At 45.9% G+C, this 25236-nt stretch overlaps 1 protein-coding gene across 11 annotated transcripts in view; it reads left to right on the plus strand.

Annotated features, from left to right (window-relative positions):
• The window catches only part of LOC120898720 (homeotic protein female sterile), a 65895-nt gene that overhangs the window by 24755 nt on the left and 15904 nt on the right, over window positions 1–25236 (plus strand). For all 11 annotated transcript variants that reach the window (XR_005738693.1, XR_005738694.1, XM_040304934.1 and 8 more), the window contains one exon: window positions 9512–9688. Coding sequence is in view for 9 of the 11 variants with exons in the window: in XM_040304934.1 (XP_040160868.1) it covers window positions 9512–9688 (177 nt within the window). In the remaining 2 variants the exon portion in view is untranslated. The remainder of the gene's footprint in view (window positions 1–9511; window positions 9689–25236) is intronic.

Raw genomic sequence — 25236 nt, forward strand, 5'->3', positions numbered from 1 at the left:
CTTTCGTTCGATAACTTTGTGGCTAATTTTTTGTTCAGCATGAAAGCGAAAGATGGAATTGTCTTTTTGCCTGTCATCATGTGTGGATTACTCACAGTTTTAACGATAAGCATGGCACAACCTTGGATTTTCCCGGATGAACGCAATTTTTTGTTTATCATCACCAACGGAGAGCCGGGTCGCTTTGTGTCTGTCAACTGACTTTGTGCTGCAGTTCACTGTAGGGCTATTTTTTGCTGACGATATGCATTTTATCGTACGTTCGAGCCACATGCAGGAAGTGGTGGGAAGAAGATAAAATATATTTTAGTAAAACAAGACATCACGTGACAGATCTGCCTGTTGCTGCTTCTATGGCTTATTCTTCGCCTGGATACACAAGCGTTACTAAGATGGTTGTACAGAAGCTTGTGACTTAACCCCCCCCCCCCCCTTTAATTGGCGTGTGAGTAATGAGCAAACAAAACCCCTTCGCACACCATCATGACGCATCGAATGCTCTGTTGTGTTCTGCGGCAGTTCGATGACTTATCGAGACGCTTTCCTCCGTTCTGTGCAATAGATTGCCCCGTTTCCGCTTCAGTGTGGGCAAACAGAGAAGAAAATCACCAAGTGTGTAATTAAAGCCGATTCTCCGGATCGTGTACGGAACAGATTTTCTACTCCTAGAACTGCTAAAAACACAATTCGCTCCGGAGATAAAATAGCGCCACGTTCTTTACGTGACTCACCGCGTTTGCTTTGACGTAGATCATAATTGTATTTTTAATTGAGTTTTGCGTTTTTTCCACAAATTCAATTAATGGATAACTAAAACGTAGCACTTCAAATACGAGTTTCCTGTCATTTTTTTTTGCACACTGCTATCGTTCTGTACAACGCTGTAATGTGATGGAGCATAAGGTGCCATGCGTTTAATTACTCAACAACGTGTGTGTTTACTATCAGGCTTCGGCAAATGATCGTGTAGCTCATGTGCGTGGGTAAAGTGTGCCGGCAGGAGATAAATGTGTCCACGACAAATAGTCTCGCCTGGTTGTTTGGCAATAAAAGATATGCTAGTCATAAATATTGTACATGCAAACGAACGTATTGGTCAAACATGCGCTCACCTGTGAAGTGAAATGAGTTGGGGAAAACGCCACCACTTCGACATGAATAAACATACAGACGGTAGGACTTACAACCTGTCTGTAACCCAGAATGTTGTCCAACGGGTAGAGTTGTTACCTACCCTATTCCCATTCCCAATCTGCTATGCAATCACACTTACCATCATCAGGTCCAATTGACGAAGCAAATGGCGCAGTGCACTCACCGCCCATTATTTGTAGGGCGTGGATAGGGTGATAAAGTGCCAAACCCCAAAATGTACTCCCTGTCATTTGGGCGAGTAGAGTAGAGTGTTGCGATGATTAGGTTAGCACCTGTTACTGTATAATCAAGCCAGACAGACAGGCTGATTAGCACAGTTAGGGTACACCTTTGGCCCTTTTACTTTGGATATGAATTAGAAAGTGCCCAGTGGATTTTTGTTGCTGTTGTTGTTGTGTACATTCGGCAAAGGAAAGGCACTCTGGTTCGGGTTCGGTTGGTAATGAATGTAGCATGAAAAATATGCTAAATGTCGTGTGTACAGAAACCTGTTGTACCTTCAAAACAACCCAACCTTCCCAGCAAGCCAGAACGTCCGTTGAAATATAGGTACTATGACACACATTCTTTCCATCTAATGTGGGTCATCTCGTCGAGTACACATGCACGCATGCTTCTTGCCTCGCTGTTCAACTCACGATGCTCTTGAGCAGTGAAAATGCTTGCTTAATCTACTTGTTCACCGTGGCAGTTGTTATAGCTCCTTTCCTTAACAAACTTTCCACCACAGCACCGAAAACAATCGATCGCTTCCCGATCTTGGCGGATTGTAATCGCCACTGCTCTCGCTCTCTCTATCCCTCTCTCCAGAGCCTTGGGTGCGTTGTGCTGGCTCGGGAAAAGTGGGCCCATCTTCTCGTGTTTTAATTCCACTCCACACGCAAACCGGCCGAATCTTCCCCAATCTCTTGCGGCGGCGGCGGCCGTTTACCTTAGGGCTGAAGATGCGCACTTCTCCGGTCCGTGATTGAATGCTGTGAAAATAAACTCTCCGTTTCTGGTGCTCGGGTGCCTTTTTCCTCAGTCAGTACCAGTACACTTGTGTGCAAACCAGAGGGTAGTGGAAGGAAGTTACGGTGTTGATTTTTTTTCCCGAGATCGATAACCGAAAATGAGCACTCAAATCTGACTTGCGATTATCTTTCTTCATCTTGCTCGCCGATGTAATGCCTTCTTCTTCTGGAAGATGGGGCCGGAGATGATCGGGGGAGCCCAAACCTACGTCAGATCATATCAGTTTGGGTGTGTCGGTGTGTTGATGGGGCTTCCATTACCATAGGAAGGAACTCCAACAATGAGCGAGAGGGCGAGAACTACTGTTCCATACTCCGAACCGGAAGTCAGCGAAGGGGTGGCTATCTCCTTCCCGAGTAGGACGTTGCTTTTGCCCGGCAACGATGAACCAGCGGCACCGTCAGCATCTCTAATATCCCGTTTCCTTTTGCTTCGTTTGCTGTTTTGGGGTCAAGTGGTGAATGGTTTGCAAATTGGCAACTTTGCATCCGCTGATTTTATGGCGCTCTGCGTTGTGTGTGCAAATATAAAATTTTGACATCGGGAGAAATGACGCTGCTTGTGTGTGTGTATGTTGGGAAAGTGCGGGAAATTAAACGATGCTAAGCGGGAGCGGTAACAAAGTCATCTGAACGTGCTTTTACTAATGACGTGCTCACTGTGAGCGATGGACAAACTTCTGATGCTTTTGGGATGATCTACTCACCTTCAACAGAGGATTGTATTCATGTAATTAGAATTTAAATCTTTAACCTCCCCATGTTGGGGGGGGGGGGATCGCCTTGTTACCTACCGGACTGGGAAGATGAAGCTTCCTTGGCCCTTTATCAGTTGCTTACATTCGACTCTCAGTATTTGATCTTCGCAGTAGGACTATCAGCCTTGGTATTAGCCCTTCACTTTGGTGTACTTTAGCACAACACTCTTACAAACAAAAAGGTCCCCGGTGTGTCGCCGTGCTCTGTTGTTTGTGGTGGGGCGAAAATTAAGTTGTTGCCGAGCGTGCGGCAGACAAAGAGACCAACCGGCGGTTGCTGCAAACCTGTTCTTGTTACGGGTACCGGGGGCAACATTCGAATCCGGTTTGCGAAAGATTCTAGTGCAGTGCAAAGGCCAATCTCTACCCAGAGAGTCCGGAGGCTGGTCGTCGGCACTCTTTTTTTTGCAACAGTCGCGAGCAGCTGGGGAACTGCAGTGAATTCTGTGGGTTCTGAGTCAGGGGGGGGGGCTGTGTGTGCGGGCTGGTTTGTTTTATAAGTTCGATGGAGCTGTCACTATTCGCAAGCTTCAAGGACAGCGCGAGGTACGGTCGCTTGTCTCGCGAAACACTTTTTTGGGCTGTCTCCACACCCTGTTCGTCTGGAGCAGCTTTGCTTCCATTTAATTGAAATTTTGAGACTGGAAATTTCGAGGACATCATGCTCTTCCAGATCCTCAGCACAGGACTACTTTCAAACCGACTTCTTGGCATTGTTTTTTTTTTTTTGCAATTATAAACACCATTCTTGGACATTCCCGTGCAGCGAAATCGAATGTGCAAGCGTGCTGTTTGTTTTCGCATTTGCCATAATTATAGATCCCACTGCAACAAAGTTGCTTTCTCGATGTCTTATCGCGACAAAGTGCTTCTGAAGTCTTGTTCTTTGGTGTTTTTTTTGTCCTTTCAACACGTATTTCCTTTCCCGCCACGCCACGATTCGTAACAATGTATTACGCTGTCCATATATTGCGCAAACCAGTATCGATTCCGAGGAAAGTGCATTGGTTTGTTTGTGTGGTGTACCGCCTGCCTCCAAAAATGGAACATAACTTCCCCTGTGCTGTGAAGCTTTTCTTCAAAGGCCTACAGTACGTACAGTGGATTGTTCCCTGCGATTACGTGACATTGTCACATAAAAAAGAGCCTGTAGACCACCGGCCCGGACCAGGGAAATTCAATGCCACCTTCACCAGTTCAGCTGTGTCACGCCTGACGGGGCCCTTGTTCGATGTGTGTACAGCGGAGTTATGAGCGAGTATGCAACCGCGTATGGTGGCCCTAGTATAGTAGCAGTACAGCCGAAAGGAAGCTATTGCCGCAATTGTGTGTGTCCGCAGTGATTTCAGTCCTTCCGGTTGACGATTCGTGTGCGCCACCGCTCACCGCACCTTCTGTGCTCGGAGCACACCCGCTGCCTGGTGGGTGGCGGTCGCCGTTACGCACTATAATCTTTCAACCAAACCGAATGTACATACACAGGGCGAGGCGCACTAGCCTGGGTGGGTGAAATATTATTATGAAATTTTGGAATTAGTTACGCATCGATTGTGGCGTTCCACGCGCGCTCGCATGCCTCTGGAAAAGAGCGGCAGGGCGAGCGATGTTTTCCTCCCGGCGTGGGGGCTGCAAAAGCGATGTTGTTTAACAAACCAGGTAATAATGATGTACTGGTCGAAGTTGTCGAACTCTCAGTCGCGAAGTCATTCGCTTCACCGCGGTCTGTCTTTGTGCAACTTCAATTGGTGTGGGGGTGGAGAGCTCCACTGAAAGAAACCCTAGCAAAACAACGATATCCGATCTGTGCCCTCCGACGGGGGGATGGATGAGCTCATATTCGCCCTGGGGCTGTGGGTCAGTCCAAGCTGTAACTGCAGCAGCCTGTCTGATTTCGCTTCTACAGCCTAGGCGCTGAAGGTGCAAATTTCTATCCAATAAAGAAGTAAAGAAGCGACGTGCGTTGCATATAATACGCGGGGAAGATATTTTGCCCTTTTGTGCAGCTTCTGGGCGATGTGAAAAAGGCGGAAATGCTCTCATGAAGCGAACAAAACACCGATCACTGTGGAGAGAGATATACGGCACAGCAAAGGAAGCGCACTGGCTCACACATCATCATCGACAGCGGGCGGTGTGTGTGTGTGGGTACGCATGGCTCTTTGTTCAGTGCAACCGGTTCGAAAAGGGTTTAACACAGTCGCTAGGCTCACCAACACTCAGCCGATGGATAATAGAAGAAGAGAGCCAGAGTGGATGACGGGGGGAGGGTCGCGAACTGCCTTGAACTTATTTCATATCGGTGGCGCGGCGTGTTGGCACCGTGGAGAGGGGTGAGCATAAACTGCAGGAAGGTGGAAGAAGAGACGCTTTGTTGGAAATTGCGGGGCAAAAGTGAGTTTTTACGAGACACAAAGAGATGCTGGTTTTAATGATGTGCTTAGAGATGAATTATTGAAAAATGTCAAATATGTATTCAAACGGATTTAATTTGTTTCTCTTGTGAAATTTCCTTTCCTTTGATTGTTAAGCATATTTAATCAAACCATACATAAGGTATGGAGCTAAAAATGAATAGGAATTCTATTTTTTTATAATTGTTAACTTTTCGCTTTACAGTAAAAATATTCGAATTATGGTTTTGACAGTGCGCTTGCTTTGCTGAATAATGCTTGCCGATCTAAATCCCGTTTTTTTGTCATTATTTAAGCCAACCAGTGCCAACCGGTTGACAGTTCGTACTGCTCCATACGCAATTATTGCGTGAGCAAACAACCGCACGCACACAGCTACAAAATGTGCACCGCCATTGTAATAACGGGCGGCACTGCCTTTGGCAACCTTTGTACCGCTTAGTCAGAACGACGGAGAAGAAGGGTATGTTCGTTGACATTGCTCTTCCCGGTTTGCCTACCGTCCCCATCATCATCCACCCATGTAACCTGCCTGGGTCCACAACGCGACACGCTAATGATCAGGTACTCACAACGCACGCTGATCCGCGATCGGCTGAGCGCGAGAGAGGACAATGACATCTACGTGATCGCGAGGGCTTTTCTACACTCCCCCCCTAGGGGCGGCTTATCGTATTCGTGCAGATCTTGTTAAATGTGTCGCCGCCACGATCAGGCCCCACAAACGCACGTGGAAAACACGCAAAACAAATTCGAGGTCGGCATTTTGCCACCTCCATTTGAGGTGATTAGAGGGAAAGATACAGATTCGTCATCCAGTTTGACGTTTAGCCGGAATTGGATTGAGTACCGCTACCATGTCAACGACCTCTGCTTAACGACCCACACATTCCATTGTGTGTGTACGAGTAGAGGGCGCATTATTTAAAATTTGAAGTATCAAAAATGGTCCTTCGAACCGGATCTCATAAACAAATGCACTGTTTCGAGCGATAGCCGATAACTCTGAACCATAAGTTGTAATCAGAAGTTGTGCAGAAAAACCAACCGTACAGAAAACAATCAACCGACAATCACGGAATCCATTAGTTTACATTATCGTGCACCACTCACTTATTGCCGAGGATATGCGCCATCTTCCTGCCGATTCTCCCTCTACATTGAGACAATACGGCAATACTCTCATCCCTATTCGCGTCTAGGCTATTTATTATGCGCTATCGGGCACTTTCGCACCATTTGGTACCAAACGGGAGATGTCCCACAGGGGCTGGTTTCTTGACAGCCGAACATACAAGACGCGGACGCGCGCGCGTGGCATCCATTAGTCACGTCCGTTTGTGTGACCGGTCGGTCCACTACGACGCGTGCAAAAGGGAAACAAGAAAAAGGCAATGCAAAAGTACATCGCTCAATTGGCAAGGGCTGCTAGGGATTCGCCCACGTTTCCTTATCCTCGCCATATTTAACTCATTGCTTACGTCCGTATGGGGGCTTTATTGCACTGCAATCTCATTCGGACGATTTCATCTTCCACTCGTGCGTGTTTGTGCGACCTAATAGCTAGCTCTGAAGGAGTCTAGCGGAGCTTCAAGTGGTGGCATCGTCCAAAATCCTCGTGCTCCAAAGTGGATCCGATCGCGTGCCAGCTACAATTTGCGTCTTTGCAACATCCAATTTGTATGTGTCCTTATCGTTGTGGTCCAGAACAGGGCGGTCAAGGCGGCAACCACAGCAAACCAGAATAGAATACACCCGAACGCAGGAGGGAAGCCATTTGCAGACAGAAATAGTGTCACGTGAGACTATTTGTTGTAGGGCAAAAGAAATAGACGCACCCCCCAACACATTGGTCACACTTCGGTTTCCATTCGTTGGAATGTAGCAGAAACGTAGCACTGCCGAAGTGACCACAGTTAGTGTCGCTTTACTTGGTGTAGTGGCAAAAACTTGAAAAAAAAAGGTTAACAGGGTTACGCGATGGAATGCATCGGAGCACGAATCGATCGATCACATACTGCAGGCACAAACGAACGGGTGAGGCGTAGTTTTGTTCGTCTTCCGCCTAAACTTGAAGGTGTCACAGGAAATGCTGCCGCTCTCGCACGCGTCGTACCATTAGTTGGAATGGAAGTTTTACGCCAATGAATATTAATTGCTCCATTGCGCCATCCAACGCATAAGGCGGGGAAACCTTCACAACAACACCGCGCTTTCACTTACGCCCAAGTCGGGTGTATATGTATACACATATTCGCAACTCCAAAATGTGTTGATGATGTGTTGTTGCTGTTCACGCTTGTTAGACAAATATGGCCGAGGAGCGTTTGTGTTTCGATCGATTCTGTCCAATGTTTGTTCGTCGCTTGTCGCGTTTCCAAACTTCAAATTGATCGAATTGGTGTGAATATACGTTTCGAGGGTGGTGGAATATATGCATTGAACCCCCCAGTTTTATGACATTCCCGTTCTAGGGCCATAAAAATGATAATAAACTCGTTTCATCGCACTCGTACAATGGAGGACTGTAAAGTTTTCGCGTCGTTGCCCGACGCACTACCCAGTTACACTTCCATTGAACACGGTTATTGTAATCATTTGTACATTTGTACCGCTTATTACGTTTGGTTACGTTCGTCGTTACGTTCGTGTTAAATTCTGGTACAGTTCCTTTTTTGTGTACGTGTTTTTTGTGTAAGTGTTCCGGTTCGAATACGGTGTTTCTTCTTACTCAAACATGGTGTGTGTGTCTTTTTAAACAGATTTTACGCTGTATCCGTAAAGCCAACAAAACCTTGAATGTCGTCTTAATTAAAGCAATACTCACTCGCTTCTTTACCGATTGGTCTCTCTCTCTCTCTATCTCTCTCTTGATGGCATAATTAGATTGATAATTATTCTCGCAATTGCCCGCGAGTATATGGGGAACCGTTTCTTCTTTAGGCTAATGCAAACCGAAGGAGATGTTATGAAGCCGCTACCGTCCGTATTAGACAAATAACCTTCAATGGTTTGATGATTCAATTCAAAAATGACCATTCTTTGTGAAGTATTGCATTCGGAAAGAAGTGAACAATTTGTATATTGGTACTGTGGGGTGGCCTCTGATGGCTTTGCAATGTTGGCTTCCGGTTTACTGGTAAAATCGAACTGATCTCTACTCTCCATCATTAGCGAGAAGATGGTAGATAAGATGTAGCAGCTTCAGAGTAGTTGTTCCAATCGAAATGAATTTTGACAATTTGCTACTTCTCTTTTCCTGTTCTTCAGTTCATTAGTTTTGTCAATTAAGATGTTTTGCTGAGTGCTATCTTTATTTTAACGGCACAGTGTCATCATTTTTTTCACTTTTTGCTCTTTATCTTGCTCTCGCTATCCCTCTCAATCTCGTATCCAAGCCCGCTGTACCTTGGTTTAGCAATTTAATTTCATTTTAATTAAAAGTCATTTTAATTTTCCTTTTATTTTTCGCTACACAAAAATGCGCATTCCCGGTCCGTGTGACAGCTACAGTGCCATCGAATCCCCAAGAATCCTCCCCCCTCATCAAAAAATAAAGAAGCGTTCCATTAAAATGTGCGAATCATTCCCAATGACCGGAAGCAACGACACGAAAACGCGAACAGTTCGAGAGGGCGAAAAAGCTTCCCGCCCCATGTCATTGAAAGCGTTAAAAGGCGATTCTGGAACCATTTCCGGGCGCATGTTCCACGAAAACAACACGATCTGACAGGGATCGCCCAAATGGATAAACTGTTTGAGGATTACAGGGAGATGGAATGGGACGTCGGGAGCCAGCGGCGTGTGCCCCCAAACCACACCCGTGACCTCAATTTTATTCGCACGGGGGTCCGCGCTAATTGCTGTTTGATAACTTTTGCTAGAATTTCTAATTTACTCACGGGTTGTTGGTGCCGCAAGGTTTTTCTTTCACCTTTACTTTGTTTCGCGCACACCGAGCACTCGATCACAACACCAGCCAGCCCTTCTCGGGTGTTGGACAGTGTAATTTGTTGTCAAGTCAGGGGGGGCGAACTCACACACTTTTATTCGAATTCTTGTTTAGCAAAAAATAAAATAAAATAAAACACCGCTACTATCCCTTAGTGCTTTGAGAAAATACTAATGTCTTTTTTTCTTCGGTTTTTGTCTACTTTCTTCCTTTCTCGTACAGCCTGGCGAGTCCGGTTTCGTGGTGTTGGGCGACCTAACCCTGGAAACGTCGACCGATCCGGACGATGCGTGGGCCGCCGGTCCGCCATCGCCGTGCAACGGTGAATTCGCCAACGCCTACATCGTGATCAATGGCAAATCGAGCATGAGAAACAAGACTAGTAGAAGTAATAATAAGGTAAGTTACACTTTTTGGCTATCGCCCCGTTTTGAAATCCAATTAGTAGCGATTTATGAGCAAGTTTATTGGTGGAAAAAGCAGCCCAAAAAGTTGTTAGTCGTTAAGAGTTTTGGGCACGCGATTGAGGCGTTGTGGGAAGGAGTTGTTACAACGGCTAAGACAGTCCAAAGCCTAGCGACAAGCCCTTTAAATTGTGGATTAATGTTAAAGCAAATGAATATTACAAGCATTTTTTGCATGCACATGTGTTAATTGTCTGAAAGACGTGTCATAATTAATATTGAATATGATGTGATCTAATTCATTTCAAATTTTAAAGCATTCTAATGATTTGCATTTGAACATGAACTGAGTTCCAGTGTGACTCACTGCTAAATAGGCAACGGGTTCGTCGTTTAACCTTGCACAACTGTTTAATTTTCTCTTATCATTAATAATTTCGCATCTAGTAAATATAAACAAACGTAAAATTCGCACACCCAATCACACACACGCACACCCTATCAAAAGGTTGTGCCTTTTTCCTCGCAGGTTTCTATACAATATTTTGCCAATAGCTATGGATTGTTGTGTCAACAAGAAGCAGGACCGTTTGCTGCTATCGCTCTCATTTTCTCCTCAAACAAACGTTTCTAATGGTAAATATTTCTGCTCGTTTTGCAAACAGCGCTTTCAAGAGCTCAAATGCTCCTCTCCCCTACCCCTCGCTGCAGCTTCATGTTCATCCCCCATTGCACTTGGGTGATTGGATGGCTTTTCAGCACTCTCTCGCTGCGCGATCACGTGCATGTGTGTGAGACGCTGGCAAACATAACCTCCCACCGTTTTGCGTCGTGCCCCTGTCCTCTCCTGATAAGCGCCGGGGTCTGTTTACCATTTCTGCTTCCCGGTGTGTGCACGTAAACGCACTCAAGCTCACTCTCTGGCTCGCACACAAATACATTTGCTGCAAGTGATTTGAGATTTGGCGTGCAAATCGTACAGCCAAAGTGAAATTTTTCACCATTCTCACTCCCGGTTTTCGCGAACGTGGCACAGCACAAAACGCTTGGTGCCGCCGACGGAAAAGCCATTGCTCGATGGTGGTAGTTGGTGGCCTCCGAGGAAAGGAAAACCAAAGCACCCCAAAGACGCGTGGCGGCGGGTTTGCTACGGTGGAAACCAAAATCAGCAGTGGAGGCAAACAGTGGTGTGAATGTTTGAGCATACATTTGAGTGGGTTAGCCACTTCTGGTGAGTGTGTGTGAGCGAACGGGGCTATACTAAGCGGCTAAGGAGGAAGAGAGGTGGGGTTTTGGGTGGAAAATTGTAACACCCATCGTGCGCTGATGCTTCCCATCTTCCGCTGATGAGAAGAGCCCATCTGCTGTTGGCGCTGATGCTTCCAACATTTGCCGTTTTCAAACCGCTTCAGCACGCATCTGCAGACGCTCTTCCGATGACGGCACCGATCAGGGTGCAAAACCCCTGTGTGTGTATATGGAGTAGGAAGCGAGAAGAAGATAGGAACTGGCAACTGGTTGGGAAAAAGCCAACCACGCTCATCATAACCGTCGATCGCGCAGGCAACTCTCCAGCGCTCTCTTGTCTGGAGATGAAGATGGTTTTACTTAATGAATGTTGCGCCGCCGTTTTTCCACACAGCTGAGATCCCAGGCCTGGCTGTCTCTGTGTGCGTCTATTTTTAGGTGTGCGTGCGTCTGTTAGACCTGTATTTTACCAGCACAGCAGTTGTGTAGGGGCTGCATAAGAGCTATGCAATGCCCCAGCCGCGTGTAAAATTCCGTTTCCTTATGTCGGCGTTCGGATTTTCCCTCCCGTTCGGGGTCCGCACATATGGCAGCAAATGTAGTGTAACGAAGACGACTTCCCCACGAGTTGACGTTCACTGTCGGTGGATTTTGGGCTCGCAAGGAAAGCGAATCGCAGTGGGAGTTTGGGGAAAATGTTGCGGCACCATTTATCCTCGATGGCGATGGCAGTGAAGCTCTGGAGCGAAAAGTTGGTCACTGGCGTTAGAAGAGCCGCTTGGACAAAATTGAAATCGCCGCTAAAAGGTACAGATGGGGGGGAGCTTTGGGACAGTAGTTCGGCGATGCTTCCAAGGCCACCGCCAGAAGCCAGAAGGAATGGAAGATGCAAATAAATGATTAGGCTTCGGTAGCGTATCGTTGGTAGTTACTGGTGTTTAATGGCAAAGAATAAATTAATAGTATCCAATGGCAGCAGTTTTCTTTTCTTTGGCCCGTTTGCCCACGAGACATTTTGGTAGAATTTATGGCGCACTCTTTATCAGATAGTGAAACAATTGCCATAAATAAGCAGCGATTTAAATGGTTTATTTTTAAGATTAGGAAAGGAAAATGAGAATTAGAAATCAGTTTCTTTGGCTCTGCGAAGGTTAATTATGTTAACTGGAGTTTGAGCAGAACACGAAAAGTAATATTATGAGGTTGGGTGACTCGAAATCAGTCCAAAATATTGATTCGTTTGCTAGCAGATCATTACTAACCATTCCTCCATTCTTTAATTGATTTTGTTCCTTGTCCATTTCACGTCACGAATCAAACAAATACACTTCTGTGCTTGTGCAAACACGATTGCAGCATCATTCATCTTACTTAACATTCGTGCAGTAGAGATGCACTTGACAGTTTGCTTGTCCGAGTGCGATTCGATTGACATCGAACGCTGGCAAATACTTGCCGCGCATTTCCCAGTATTTGACCACGGTTGACGGTCATCTATCGGCAGTAAAATCTGTGTAAAGCCACAAAAGACTAATGAACTGCGGCGACGGCAGCAACCACTAGCGTTTGGCAAGCTTATTATACATACCAGCAAAACATTTCAGGCTGGTGGGAGCTTAGAGAGGCAAATCCTTCTCTAAACAGTGTTTTCAATTTCTCCTTCAAGAGAGCAATTATTGCCCACCGCCCGCGCTGAGCTGCCGGCAATGGAACGTTACGTCGTGAAGTGTACTGCAACCACACACACACACACACACTTGCACACCGTACCATCTGCTCTTGCGTGTCTGCCCGTGTCTCCGGTGCGATGAACATCTTCGCGAAGCAGAAATAATGTCCAACGCGCCCCGGGGTCGTTCCATCTTGATCGATAGTCCACGGGCTTTGGCGCGTGTACTTCTTGGCGTTGGAAGCTGCAGAGAGAAATCCTCTTCGCCCTGCGTCTGTTTGTTTAGCAATTTTCCATCTTTGGTGATCGGATCGAGTGGCCGACACGTGGCTGAGTGCATGTCTGCAAAAGGAAGCCCAGAGCGACCCGGACCGGAGGAGTGGCCTGCTGAAGGTATTTGATCCTTGATGGCCCCCGAACCGGTTAACAACTTGTCAATTGAAAACCGATCAACGCTTTATGGCGATGACATTACCCGGGAGAAACTCTTGCACCCACCGGCCACGATTGCTTTATTTATTTTATTGGAAAGTGATCGCACAGTGAGCAGTCTTGCCTTTTAAGCACTGGCTTTTATTGATACGATTTAATGGATATTAGTTAAATCTGATACTGCTTCGATTGTCCCATCGTGTCTTGCACCGGCCAAACTGAATGTGAAATTTATGTTGTTATCTCCCCGTTAGACTCATGACACGCCGTTCCGAGTGCAACTGCGCAGCGGGCGAACGGCATTCGTTATGTGTGTGTTAGCTTTGCTTTGTTTCCCACCGCAAGATAAGAAATATCAGCATGCCCTGACCGCTGCTAGTGTGTGCTGTTGTAGACTGACAGACGGAGCTCTGGTTGCGCTTGGATTGCATTAATTTTTTTTTTCTTTTTGCGTTTGTTTTGTGGCAAAACAACTGTTTCTTGTGATAAGCAGCCGCGACTGTCAGCCCAGAGGCAGAACACTGGGATTAAAATTGCAAAAGCCCGCATGTCCGGAAACAGTGACTCGTTTCCCCATATCGTATTCCCATTTGTGTATCAAGGTCCGTTTGGCAACCGCGATGAGTCGTGTTTCAGTGCAACAGGTTTAAATGATTACCGAAGTTAAATTGCGCTCCGTAAACTCCGTACCGACGCATGGTTGCAATATAAATTTAAAATTATTTTCCCGTTAAGATCTATGCTCTGAATTGGAATAAAAGCGTACAGAGTACAGTTTGAGGGATGGGGATGAAATAGCCTTGTGAATTCATAACCAGCACTGGCGTTAAAAGCGTTACAAGTGTTTGATTTTAACATATTCAACTTAAAATATAAATATCATTAAGGTACAAACATTAATCATCACAAGCTGTAAATGATTTATTCATGTTGCCATGTGATGTTTTCCATGCATCAAAGACTATCTAATTATGCTCCCGCTAAACTCGTATACGAATGAAACCACCACTAAACAAACACATTCAAAACAGGCTGATAACAACGCGTTTCGTATGCTGGCGGCCCTACGGAGAGCTCATCTTCGTTTCGGGCTACGGTGTGCCCTTAATGCTCGATATCGAAAAGCTAATCCCTTTAGTGAAAGTGATGATACCGTTCGGAGGTTTCGTGCGCTGATGCGCCTTCTTTACAGTTGCATCGTGGCATTCACCAGCACTGAGTTGATGCACCGGATTATTGTAAATCAAAATCAGGTTTTTGATGTCGCGAGCCGCCTTATCCAAACTAAAAAGTCGCGCGTTTGGGTTCAATCGTCACGGATGGGCTGTCGCAGATTTATCTTATGTTTAAGCAGCAATCATTAGTTTAAATAAAGTTGGTTTAAACTGTTTCTTACTTAATTGGCAATTTATTTTAATTTTCATGGATCACTACTACCCTGATAGGAAAGCTTCATAAGACCATTCTTCCCTCTAAAGTTAAGGTATTTTTCTCAGCGTAGAATGAGCTTAAAATTGCTGCTAAATTCCATGCAGAAGAGTGTTTTTTTTTTAATAATTAAATAAATAAAGGGAAGTACCAGTATCTCGTCACATCTATACATCCAACAGACGGCTGCTACCAGCCAAACCGGCAAATTAGTGCAATTGTTACCGTTCGATGGGGGCAGTGGAGAACATACTTACGAAATGCACGTGCACACTACTAGGCAGGGGCGTGTAGTAAATCAACAACCACCACCCGCATCCCGCTCTCTGCGAAGAAAGGTGGAAGTTCGTGCATACGATGAAATAACACACATTAATGCTGCAAGCGCGCGCGCCTGCTGCACATATGCTTCGGGGGTGTCTGTGCAAAGCAAAACATAGGAAGCCCGATGGATACACCACACCCGACCCTCGGTGACGCGCTGTGTAACAATGTTGCTGGGAAAATGCCGCCAAAGCAAAGCGCACGCGGCCGACGCATATACGTGCACATGCTGTTAACTCACCTTCTGCAAAGGGGAAACGATCCGATATTGAGCGTTAATTTTGTTGCAAACCTCTTCCCCCCCAGGAGTTCGATTGAGCTCGCAGGGCTGGGGCGGGCGTTTTTCTTTCGCGGGGGGGGGGTGGTTCGAACTGCGAACTCCGCACCGTCCGCCTCGCGCGTCTTTCTTTCCCAAGACATGGGGTACTATTCCGCCCAGACGGGCGGTTTTGTGGTGTGTTAACCCGCTAGCGCAGCTTGGATGGGCTCGGTGCGTGCGAGCTTCGGCAAAGAAAAAGCACACGATGATTACGAACGAATTTTCACGACGTTTTCCGTCTTCCCTCGCCGTATCTTGCCATCACGCATAAGCTGCTTCTTTTGGGAGCTGGGGCTGAATTTTCCATCGCGTTAAATTGCTCTCTTAAAGCATTGTGGAGAGGCTGGTGAAAATGGTCCAAATCGAACCACTAAATAGTGTTTGTTGAGTGCGTCTGTGTGTATGCATGTTCGGGGGTATTTGTGATGCGGAAACGGTGGAATCTGCCACAGCATCTGTTCGTTCAAGACCAAAGCGAGGCGAAGACAGAAGCGGCAGTAGGTGTGTAATTTGTAATGTTTCCGAAACAGCCACTCGGCAATAGCAATAACAGCGGATCAGATAATATCATTGAGTGTATAGTCGTATCAACTGATCGTTAGCGATAATCGATCAGATCACCGATCGACCGGTCATCGTTCAGGTGAAAGTGTTCGAATGACGTTTTCCCTCACTGAAGCCGCATTTTCCCCGACGCGGCGCAAGAGTTCGAAGGGTTTATGTTGGGCTGGGCTTCATCTAATGTGATTGATTGCATCATGGCAATGATTGCTTTTGGTTAATATCAGTCGCGCGCTCCCCTAGTTTGCGATTTTCTCACCTTCAAACTGAGCGATCGAACAAAAAAGTAAAGCCGACCATTGCGCAAGCGTTTGGACGAAAATGTAAAGGTTCCGCGTAGACTTCAGACCGAGCACCACCACCCGAGCACACAATGGTGTGTAGCATGACTGCAATTGGGTAATAGAAAAACCTGCATATTGATTGCTGTGGTAATCGGTTGTCTGCAGCACAACTTGGCAGCTTGTCTTTTCTGGTTGCAAAAAAAATGGCGGAAGGAGTGGTAAATATTGTACAAGAAATTGTGTGACTGAACGAGGCCTACTTTTGCGCACTTAACCTATTCGGGCGGAGAGTTAAGAACTGCCGAAGGTATCATTCTTATACTCACCCACTCAGCCTTAAGAGCGAGAGCCTAAAGTCATAATGATGGAGCCTCAGCGCAACAAACTGTAAACGCCACAAGAATGAGGTCACGAAATAGCTTTCAGATTCGAAATCTGATCTAACCTACAAGAGCTTGTGGATCGAGCAGACCAGGCACCAGAAACACGATCACCCAGCAATAACCACGAGAATAAGAAAGCCACATTCTTGCCCACTGCGCATGCATGGTGTGCTTGAGCGATGGGGTACATCACCCTCGTCTCATCTCCGCTCCTCTTCCCAAAGGGACAGTTAAATCAGGTTTTGGTTCGCCCAGCAAAACCCAACCACAGGGAACTGGGTCGAAGACGACGGCGAGGACGCACCTCTGTGCGTGCTGGAATGGGCGAGAGAAGCAACACTAAAAACAAACCATCTAGTTGCCCTACGTGCAGAGAGAGAGAGGGGGAGATGTATACAAGGGGACAACAATCCGTTCATCGCGAATCATCACTAAGCGAAGAATTAACTCTCCTTTCACCCCGCATGTTACGCATGTCCAAGAGGAAATGTCGCTTAACTCGTTTGAGTGTGTGTCCCATGTGGGGGCTCTCTGAGCAGTATTGTTAAATGGTGCTCACTTGTTTTCCGCCTCGATTAGTCGGATGTGCTGCCGCGTCCACCCCGCTACTTGTCCCTGTCCCCGGTGGGGGGGAAGTATCTTCTACCGATGGCGTAATTTCTGGCCAACTGCTGCTCCCCGGGAAGCTGGTGTGCTGTGTCCAGTCAGATGGAACAGTGCGGTGAGTAAGGGAGAGAGCACCACAAGCACGTGCGTGTGGGACAGAGAAGAACCCCCCAACCCGATTGCTGCCACGTGTTGTTGGGGTGCGGATCGAAAGCAAAAGGCACGCAAGCGAGGGGAAAAAGCACCTCAATCGCGTTCGAGAAAGGGTTTTACAACAACAAAAACAAAAGCCAGACGCAAGAAGAAGGTCACTCTGTCGGTGGTGGTAAGCCTTCTCGCCACGCTAACGGGATTGTGATCTGCTACATTTTCATTACCAAACCAAAGAAGCATGGGCAAGAAAGAAAGAGTCAAATCTCTCCCCAAAGGCGAAGGCACGCATCGCCACTGAGCGGCCGTCTCTTGCGCGTCAATCCGGTGGAAGCCAATGTGCCGGGAGAAAGTCAGTCAGAAGGGGATTGTGGGGAGGCGAATGTTGGGCGAGTCGAAGAACGAACGTCTGTAAGCTGATCGCGCGATCTTGAAGACTGTAGAATGAGGGGAAAGATTGTTTTAACCAGCGTTGCTTCCTGGTCTGTGATCGTGTACCTTTCGGGTGAAATCATACCCATGGCTCAAACAAGCTCTGCAGCTCTGTGTGTGTGTGTTTGTGTCTGTTTGGTGCTACGAAGAAATACGATCCTCTCACACGCACACACATAGAACTGTTTCGAAACAGAGAACTTGGAATAAACTCCCTACGAACGGAAGAAGTCAATCAATTCCTGCGGGTCTTCCAGCCCAGAACCCGTTGCACATTTCGTTTGCACATGAAACATTGCCCGCCTATATATATGTGTGTGTGTCTCAGATGCTGGAAGTTAAGCAATGAGTCAAAAATGAAAAATAATCTCCACAGCGAAACACACACACACAAGCCAGCCCCATTTACATTTGTGCAGCATTTCGCGGTTTGGCGACCCCCGGAGGGCCTAAACTGTTGTTCTGGTTTCGACAGCGGCGCAGCTAACTGTACTTTATCTTTCTACTTGCCAGTTCCATGTTTCGCTGTCTTTTTAGGGCTGAGCAGTGGTGGTGTTGGTAGTGGATCATCTTGGCTTCTTGCTGCTAATAGCAGAGGGAGCAAATTTAATAGTGTGCACCCATTTACGCGCAACGCGCAATAATCTTGACCAGATGGTCGCGAATCGGGATGGCTTGGTAGTATGGATGGCGTCGGCTCGTTGTCTCTTTCTTGAAGAGAAGGGAAATTGCCGTCTTCTTCAATTTTTCAAACATGGATTAGACTGGCGCTTTAATGCTAAATAATCACTTCTTATTTTAAAGCTGTTACCAATTATAAATAAAACTGGGATACTTTCTGACCTTCATTATGTGACATAATGGGACATACACAAAAAGATTTATTACTATACGTTAATAATTAGAATCAAGATGTCTTTAATTAATTTCTAATATACTAGAAATAGTTAAAACAAATTAAATAAACCTTCAACAATTGTCCAACAGAACTGAAAAGGTGAAGAATCACGCATGAATTAAAGTGACCGTATAATAAGTTTTAACTGTAAAAAATCCCATAAATGCACCGTCAATAGCATACAGTGGCAGGCAGCACCACCATCAAGCCCTGCAAAATTAAAGCACTTTATCAGTGTCCATAACAACAGTTAACTGCCCAGCGCCGCACGATGTGATGAATTACTTAAACGTGTGCGGTTCTGCTTCAAAAGAACGCGCGCCAGCAACAACAAAAAAAAACATTTTAAATTCGTGTGACAAAAAAAGTGATTCATTTACGGAAGGAAATTGATAGCAACAGAGTGGCAAAACATGGCCGAAAAAATGAGGAAGTGGAAAGCTGACGAAGCAACACCAGCAGCAGAACTTCGCGTAGTGCAAGAATAACAAAACGAGAACAAGACGTATAACCACAAAGGGACCAACAAAAAAGTTAAACACAACCTTACCTACTAGTATGGCGTAACGGGTGGTCAAATTTGGATTCCGCGAAGGATGATGGGTAGAGCGCGTCATCTGACACGCGTTAATTCGTGTGCTATTTTTTCCTCGGCGTTTCGTCCATTCGCACATTTATCAACATGTGCTCCTTTCTGTGGCCATTCGTGTGTAGGCTGCTTGCAGCAGAACGGGTTACGAAAACCCTTCTTTTTTCTCTAGCCTTAGTGGTCATGCTGCTGGTCATGCATTTTTATCAACGTCATATTTCAAATGCTCCATGCTGCCGGAACACACTGCCGGATGGAAAAAGTGCAACGAGAGAGAGAGAGAAGGGAGCCTGAAATATATTTAAAGCTCTTCGGTTCCTTTCGTTCGCGCCATGCTCAAAAAAAAGAATTTATATTACTCCATTATCAAACAAGCTGCGGGGCGATTTGTTGTTCCGGTAGTACCACCTGTATTTACACAGTTCAATCATATTTTCGTACACGGGTTCTTGCATAATGCTTTTGACGGTCTATTTTTAAGCTTTAAAATCAACGCGAGAAGCTTTGCATCAATCTGGTATGTTTGTGTGTTAATGGAACAACGAAAAACATGTAACCCGGTGGACGGTGGTAATGTGCAAACTGCATCCTCCCCATACTTCTTCACGTACGCCGAAAACGAATTGCGGAAGCACATGCGGTGCAACGCACATGCCCCTTTCTTGTCCACTTCCCTCAAACGCTGCCCCCCGTCCCTCCAAAATATCCCAACTGCCCCGCGGAAGTGATGATGGATCCACACCAGATGCAAATGTGTGATGCAAGCACAGTGCAGCGGGTGTGAAAGACGGCAAAATGGTATTCAAAAAATCGCTACCGAAAGCAAACATGCGTACCACGCAAAAGTGCGATTAATTTAACACAAACAGTATCGTACGTTTTTCGATTACATAAATTAATTGTGGCTTAATTTGTTTAAAGGGTTGGCCGGTGCACGACGGCTGACGCCCTGGGGGAGAAAGTCGGTGAATTTTTGCCTTGTCTTGTGCCCTCTACTGAATCCCCGTTCCGTAAGAGTGGCAGGTTTGGCTCAATTGTGCATCTCCTGCATGTGCACGTGCTTTGGCAGTAAAATATCAGAATCAAATGTGTAGTAGCGTCTGTTGCTAACAGCATCTGCTCTGCATTTCGAGGCCATTCACATCCCATAATGCACGCAATCAAAATACGAAACCAACAGTATTGTGCTTCACATGCTGCAATACTGCATGAGTTTAATGAACACCGAAGAACAACGAGAAAATTCCTTTTTTATGATGGGTTGTTTGACATTCTGCTGCCACGTTGCCACGTATATGGGCACGTGATGGATGCGATGGAGAGAAAGAACATTATGTGTTTGCGTAATGTATGTGTGGTGGAATTCTCTGCTCGTCGTGTATGTGGAAACACATTAATCAAGGAGGAGGGCGAGCACAATTTTATGACTTTACAATGTGCTGTACAAAATGATGCATTGTCGTCATCTTCCTTCGGCCTCTCCTTATTCTGAACGGAGCGTTTTGGGTTGCACCAGCAGAAGCAGTCCTTCTCGCAGAACGACGAAGCACACACGAGACTGGATGCAAATAATAAACCCATGTTCATACACACTTGCTGGTTAGACGGAGGCTGGAACGAAGCTGGCTGTAGTAAAGTGCAGTCAAAATCACTCGCCTCGTTTGATCCATTATGCAGATGATGTAAAGTTGCAGTGTACAACATTCCCTCCCGAGCTATCCAAGAGTCGGCAAACCATTTCGTTACTCTACCCCGGTGTGCGCGCTATGCTAATGATAATGAGCTTGGCAACCGGAAAGTTACAAAATCGATCGTAATGACATTCTAATGCCAGTTTCTAACGGATGGATACTTGACAAAATGATACGTTTCGAAACTATCCAATCCTTTTATAGCCATAACTTTGAAGTAAATCCCGTTCCGCCGTTTCGAGAAGGGAAACAGACCACCGACCAGATGATAAAACTTCCCAGAAACTGCTCCCGTGCACTCAACGCAGGTCCACTAAACAAATTTTATACACTGCAAAACCTAGATGTTCCAACCACGGGACCACTTGTGCGTCATCGTTCAGTAACACCCGCATTTTGAAAAGGGGTGGCATATTTTTGCATAATATTTGGAGCTCTTGCTGCTCGGTGACAAAGTTCAACCAAGTTCAGTGATCTACGCTCCCGAGCTGTTTCGGCACTCAGACCAGAACACACTGAAACGCAAGGTCAAATGTCAGTAACGAAGCAGAGGCGGACGACGGGGTGTGTTGTTCATGTTCTCATCGTTGGGTTCTGATAAAATCAACTCCTACGAGAAGACGACAGGCCAGGGAACGTCGAACACCAGAGGTCACACCTTCTCTTTTTTTATTTCACATTCATGTTCCCGTGTGCCGTTCTTCACGTTTTCCATGAGAATTCGACCCCGGGAAGGGTTTGTCCGTTGCATTGGGTTTGTTTCCCTCCTGTTGGGAAGATTTTGGTGGGAGTGTTGGCATTCCTTAGCATTCGGCAGTGACTGGCCCAAGCCCATGTGAGAATTCTCAGTAATGGGAATTGCTTTATTTTTTCCGTCCCTCCCGTTGACAGAAAGTGGATGGAAATGTTTTCATTATAGTGTCAAAAATGCTCTTTGGATTTTGGAAGAAATTGGGACAGGAAAATGTTTTAGTTAACTTCATTGCTTTTGGGCCATCCTTCGCACAGAAGGTGAGAGACGGCGGGTGTTGTTTGAATGTTATGTGGATGCAATTCTTTGGAAATTCTTTCGCTACTCTTCAGAATGGGGTTTTAAGGTGTATGGGAGTAGAAAATGGTTTAATGAAAAGATGCGTGCCAGCCATTAATGCCATATATCTGTAACTAAGATCTTAACGCTGTTGTCGCTGCTCTTAGTTTGGGTCAGGCGTCTTGTGCACGTAGAGCATGTTAGTTCATTTATATGAAAGGTAGCAATAGGATTTATTTTGTAGAAATTTCTTCAGCATATCTTCAGCAACGAAGATGTCTGGTAACAATAAATATGATACTTTAAGCTCAACGCATGTGTCAAACGTGTACCATTCCATGAAATAGGTCGATAGGTTTGATTAACAAGAACAAAGTTCCATAAGAAGAGCCCATGTAGTGGGCATACGGTGGAGAATGACATCACATCTCTACACAGAAAAGCAGGTGGTGGTGACTGAGGTCAAGACCACACCGCAATCATGACGATCATTTATTCGGTTAATAAACTATAAACCCATCCCGATACGATACGTGCGTTTATTTTCGGCTTCTGTCCAAAACTGTCAAACCTACACAAACCCCTTCACAAACCCGGTCGGCATCATTCAGACACTTTGTCCGTTATGGCCTTGAGACCTCCAGGCGTCCAGTGGGCGTAGGAAGACAACTTATTAAGTGGCAATAATCCGTGGTTCTGTAGTGCTTCGAATGTAAGGAAAAGGTTCTCGAAAACGCCTCCTATACTTGTTGTCTGCTGGAATCGTGAAGTCGATCAAGTGCTTCGTGCTTCAAGGTCTTTAATTAAGATATGAGATTAGCAGCGCCTTGAAAAACTATTACTCGTACGTTTTGACAGTAAAGATCTGCTTGCCTGGTGAAGGAGCTAATAATGGTTAAATTTATGGCCCGTTGAGTGAGTTTAATTATTGATCAGTGAGCCTACTGAAGGTCTGGAAGCCTCTTTAATACATCCATTCACAACTTTAGGTCGTATGCTTTTTAATGCCTAGATACACTTTAAAACACACATACACTGCTTGTTGCAGTTATTCTAGACAATATTCCATCAATATGAATATTCCTGCAAAGTCATCAATTATCCTACTTCTACTTTATTGCGTCCCACGCCATCCATAATATGCTGATGACATCAAAACCTGCGAATGACATCATCGAAAATGTAACGACACAAATTGGATCATTGGAAAAAGCGTTCCGTTTGGTTTCTCCATCGGTCCGTTGTGTTTGATTTGTTCGTTGACTTTCCCAGCCTGTTGTTGACTTTGCTTGACAGTGGGGAGGGCAGACACGGCAGTCGCGTACAGACGTGCAGTGCCATAAAACCTGAAACACATACAATTGTCACACCTGTTCTGCTTTTTGGCGTAGCAGTAGCAGCATGCCCAAACCAACGAAACATCGACGTCTCTTGTTCGCTTAAGGCTCCAGCTAACCACAGTCGAAGTTGTCGAAACGGCAGGAAATGACGGAGCTGGCTAGGTTTCATTACGACTCTTAGTTGCTTGTACACTACTGCTCCATTATTGATTGGAGAGTCAGTCTACCATTTATATGCCCCCCCCCATCCCCCCTGCGTTATGCACATTATGCTGGGCAGCAACAAAGGAACCGGGATTGCTGAGCTCATGCAAATCATTTGGCGGTGGAGTGCGTCGTCGAGCCACTTTGCGAAGCTTCGAGGCGGGGCTCAATTTGCGTGACGGGCACGAAAATTGCTCTATTTGCAAAAACGAAACGTTTCGTCGCATTTTTGCCACGGCGAACGTGTCTGCTTTGGAGTTAGGACCGCGGCCGGAGTGACACCTTTCTGTTGTTTTACTACAGCCATACACTACCACAACCAGTGTCGTGTGGCTGGCGGCATCATCATGATGACGATGATTGGGGGGGGGGGGGGGAACTGGCCGAAGGCATGCAAATGTCAACACAAAAGCAAAACAACCCCTTCAAAGTACACCGGAAAACTTACTGGGCGATGCAGTTTTGTCTCGTTTTCCTGGGGGAAAGTGGTGTCGTAGACTGGTTTTCCGCCATCCATCTTATGATTGCTTTTGCGCTTTGCTGTGTGTTTGTGTGTGTGTCAGTCGCAACTGTCACCACGTGTCTTTTTCTTCCGCAAAAAAATTAAAAAAAAACAATTCAGGGGGGAAAAACAAACCACAAAAAGTCAACCAAATCTCACCCGGACGGGCAAAAGTAGCATGTACGGGGCCAGTGTGCTTTCGCATATGCAAATGTTTGCAAAAAGAGAGTTTTATTTTGTTTTCCCTTCTTCTTTTTGAGTGGAAGAAAAAGGAAAGACTTTTTTTAATTTGACTCTGATGAGACGTGGGGTGTTTTTTGTTTTGCGAGTTTTAAATTTGCATTCACGTGATTAGGGGTTGCGGAAGAGTGTGGAGTACGTTTCAAAATCGACACAAAAGGTACATTCATCCTGTCGCTGTCATTGTGCTGTCGATTTTGGCTGCATTTGTTTCTGTTCTGAGGCCCTGAACTCCTGTCTCGTCCTTTCCTTTGATCACATCGCCGTGTGGGTTTCCTTCAGACCTGCGAAACAAAGGGTGTCATGCGCGTTAAGTGCAAATGCAAAGCTCCCCACTGCTAGCGGGCTAGTTTCGTGCCGAAACCCTACGATGCACTACCGTGTCGTCCACGACAAACTGCACTCAACCATAACCGAGCAATCGAGTAATCGAGGAAGAAGAAGGCCCCCGAAGGGTCTTCACTTCTTGAAGGGCACACACACACACAGATCATGTGGAAGGGGAAGTTAAAGTTACTGGCACAGCGTGTCCGTACTCACGGAGAGTACATTTGATATGTGGTAATAATGGGTACGCCGCATGGGGCATTGTGCTGCACCAGCAATAGCATTTATCATGCAGTCGCCGCGCTTTCGAAGCAGCTACAACTTCGTTGATAATTGCGGTAAGCTTGGGGTACCGTGGAATGGCCAGGGACTGCCCGTGTGGAGGTGGTTGTGTGACAAACGCGCTTTAAATTGAATCGCATTTGGAGGTCGCTTCCAGCGGATTGCAAAATTGGTAGAACGTAGTTGAGAAAGGCCGTTAAGAAATGAAAATTGCCATAGAAATACTGCGTTGCAAAGAAGCTTAATAAAAAACTCTATGTAAACTAACAAACAGTTTTGAAAATCATTTTAAAAATATTCCTCATAAAATGAATTTTACTGCCTGTGAGATGGCAACATGAAACTCACAGATGAATCACTCTCTCAGCGTAGACTTACTTCTACCAACGCTTTTCAAACGCCACTTCATGCCCTGTTGCCCATTTTAGCATACATTCAAGTGCATCACTTACTCGTTACTGTTTCCCCTGTTTTATTTCGCACAAAGCACTAGACAACACCGCCCGGGACAACTCCCACTTGCTGCCCGTTTTTCGTTCGGTTCATTGCTTTCGCTAAATTCTACAGCAAACAGTATCCAACGAACCTATGCGTCATTGTGTGT

This window comes from Anopheles arabiensis, chromosome 2, assembly GCF_016920715.1.
Source record: "Anopheles arabiensis isolate DONGOLA chromosome 2, AaraD3, whole genome shotgun sequence".
Lineage (NCBI taxonomy): Eukaryota > Metazoa > Arthropoda > Insecta > Diptera > Culicidae > Anopheles > Anopheles arabiensis.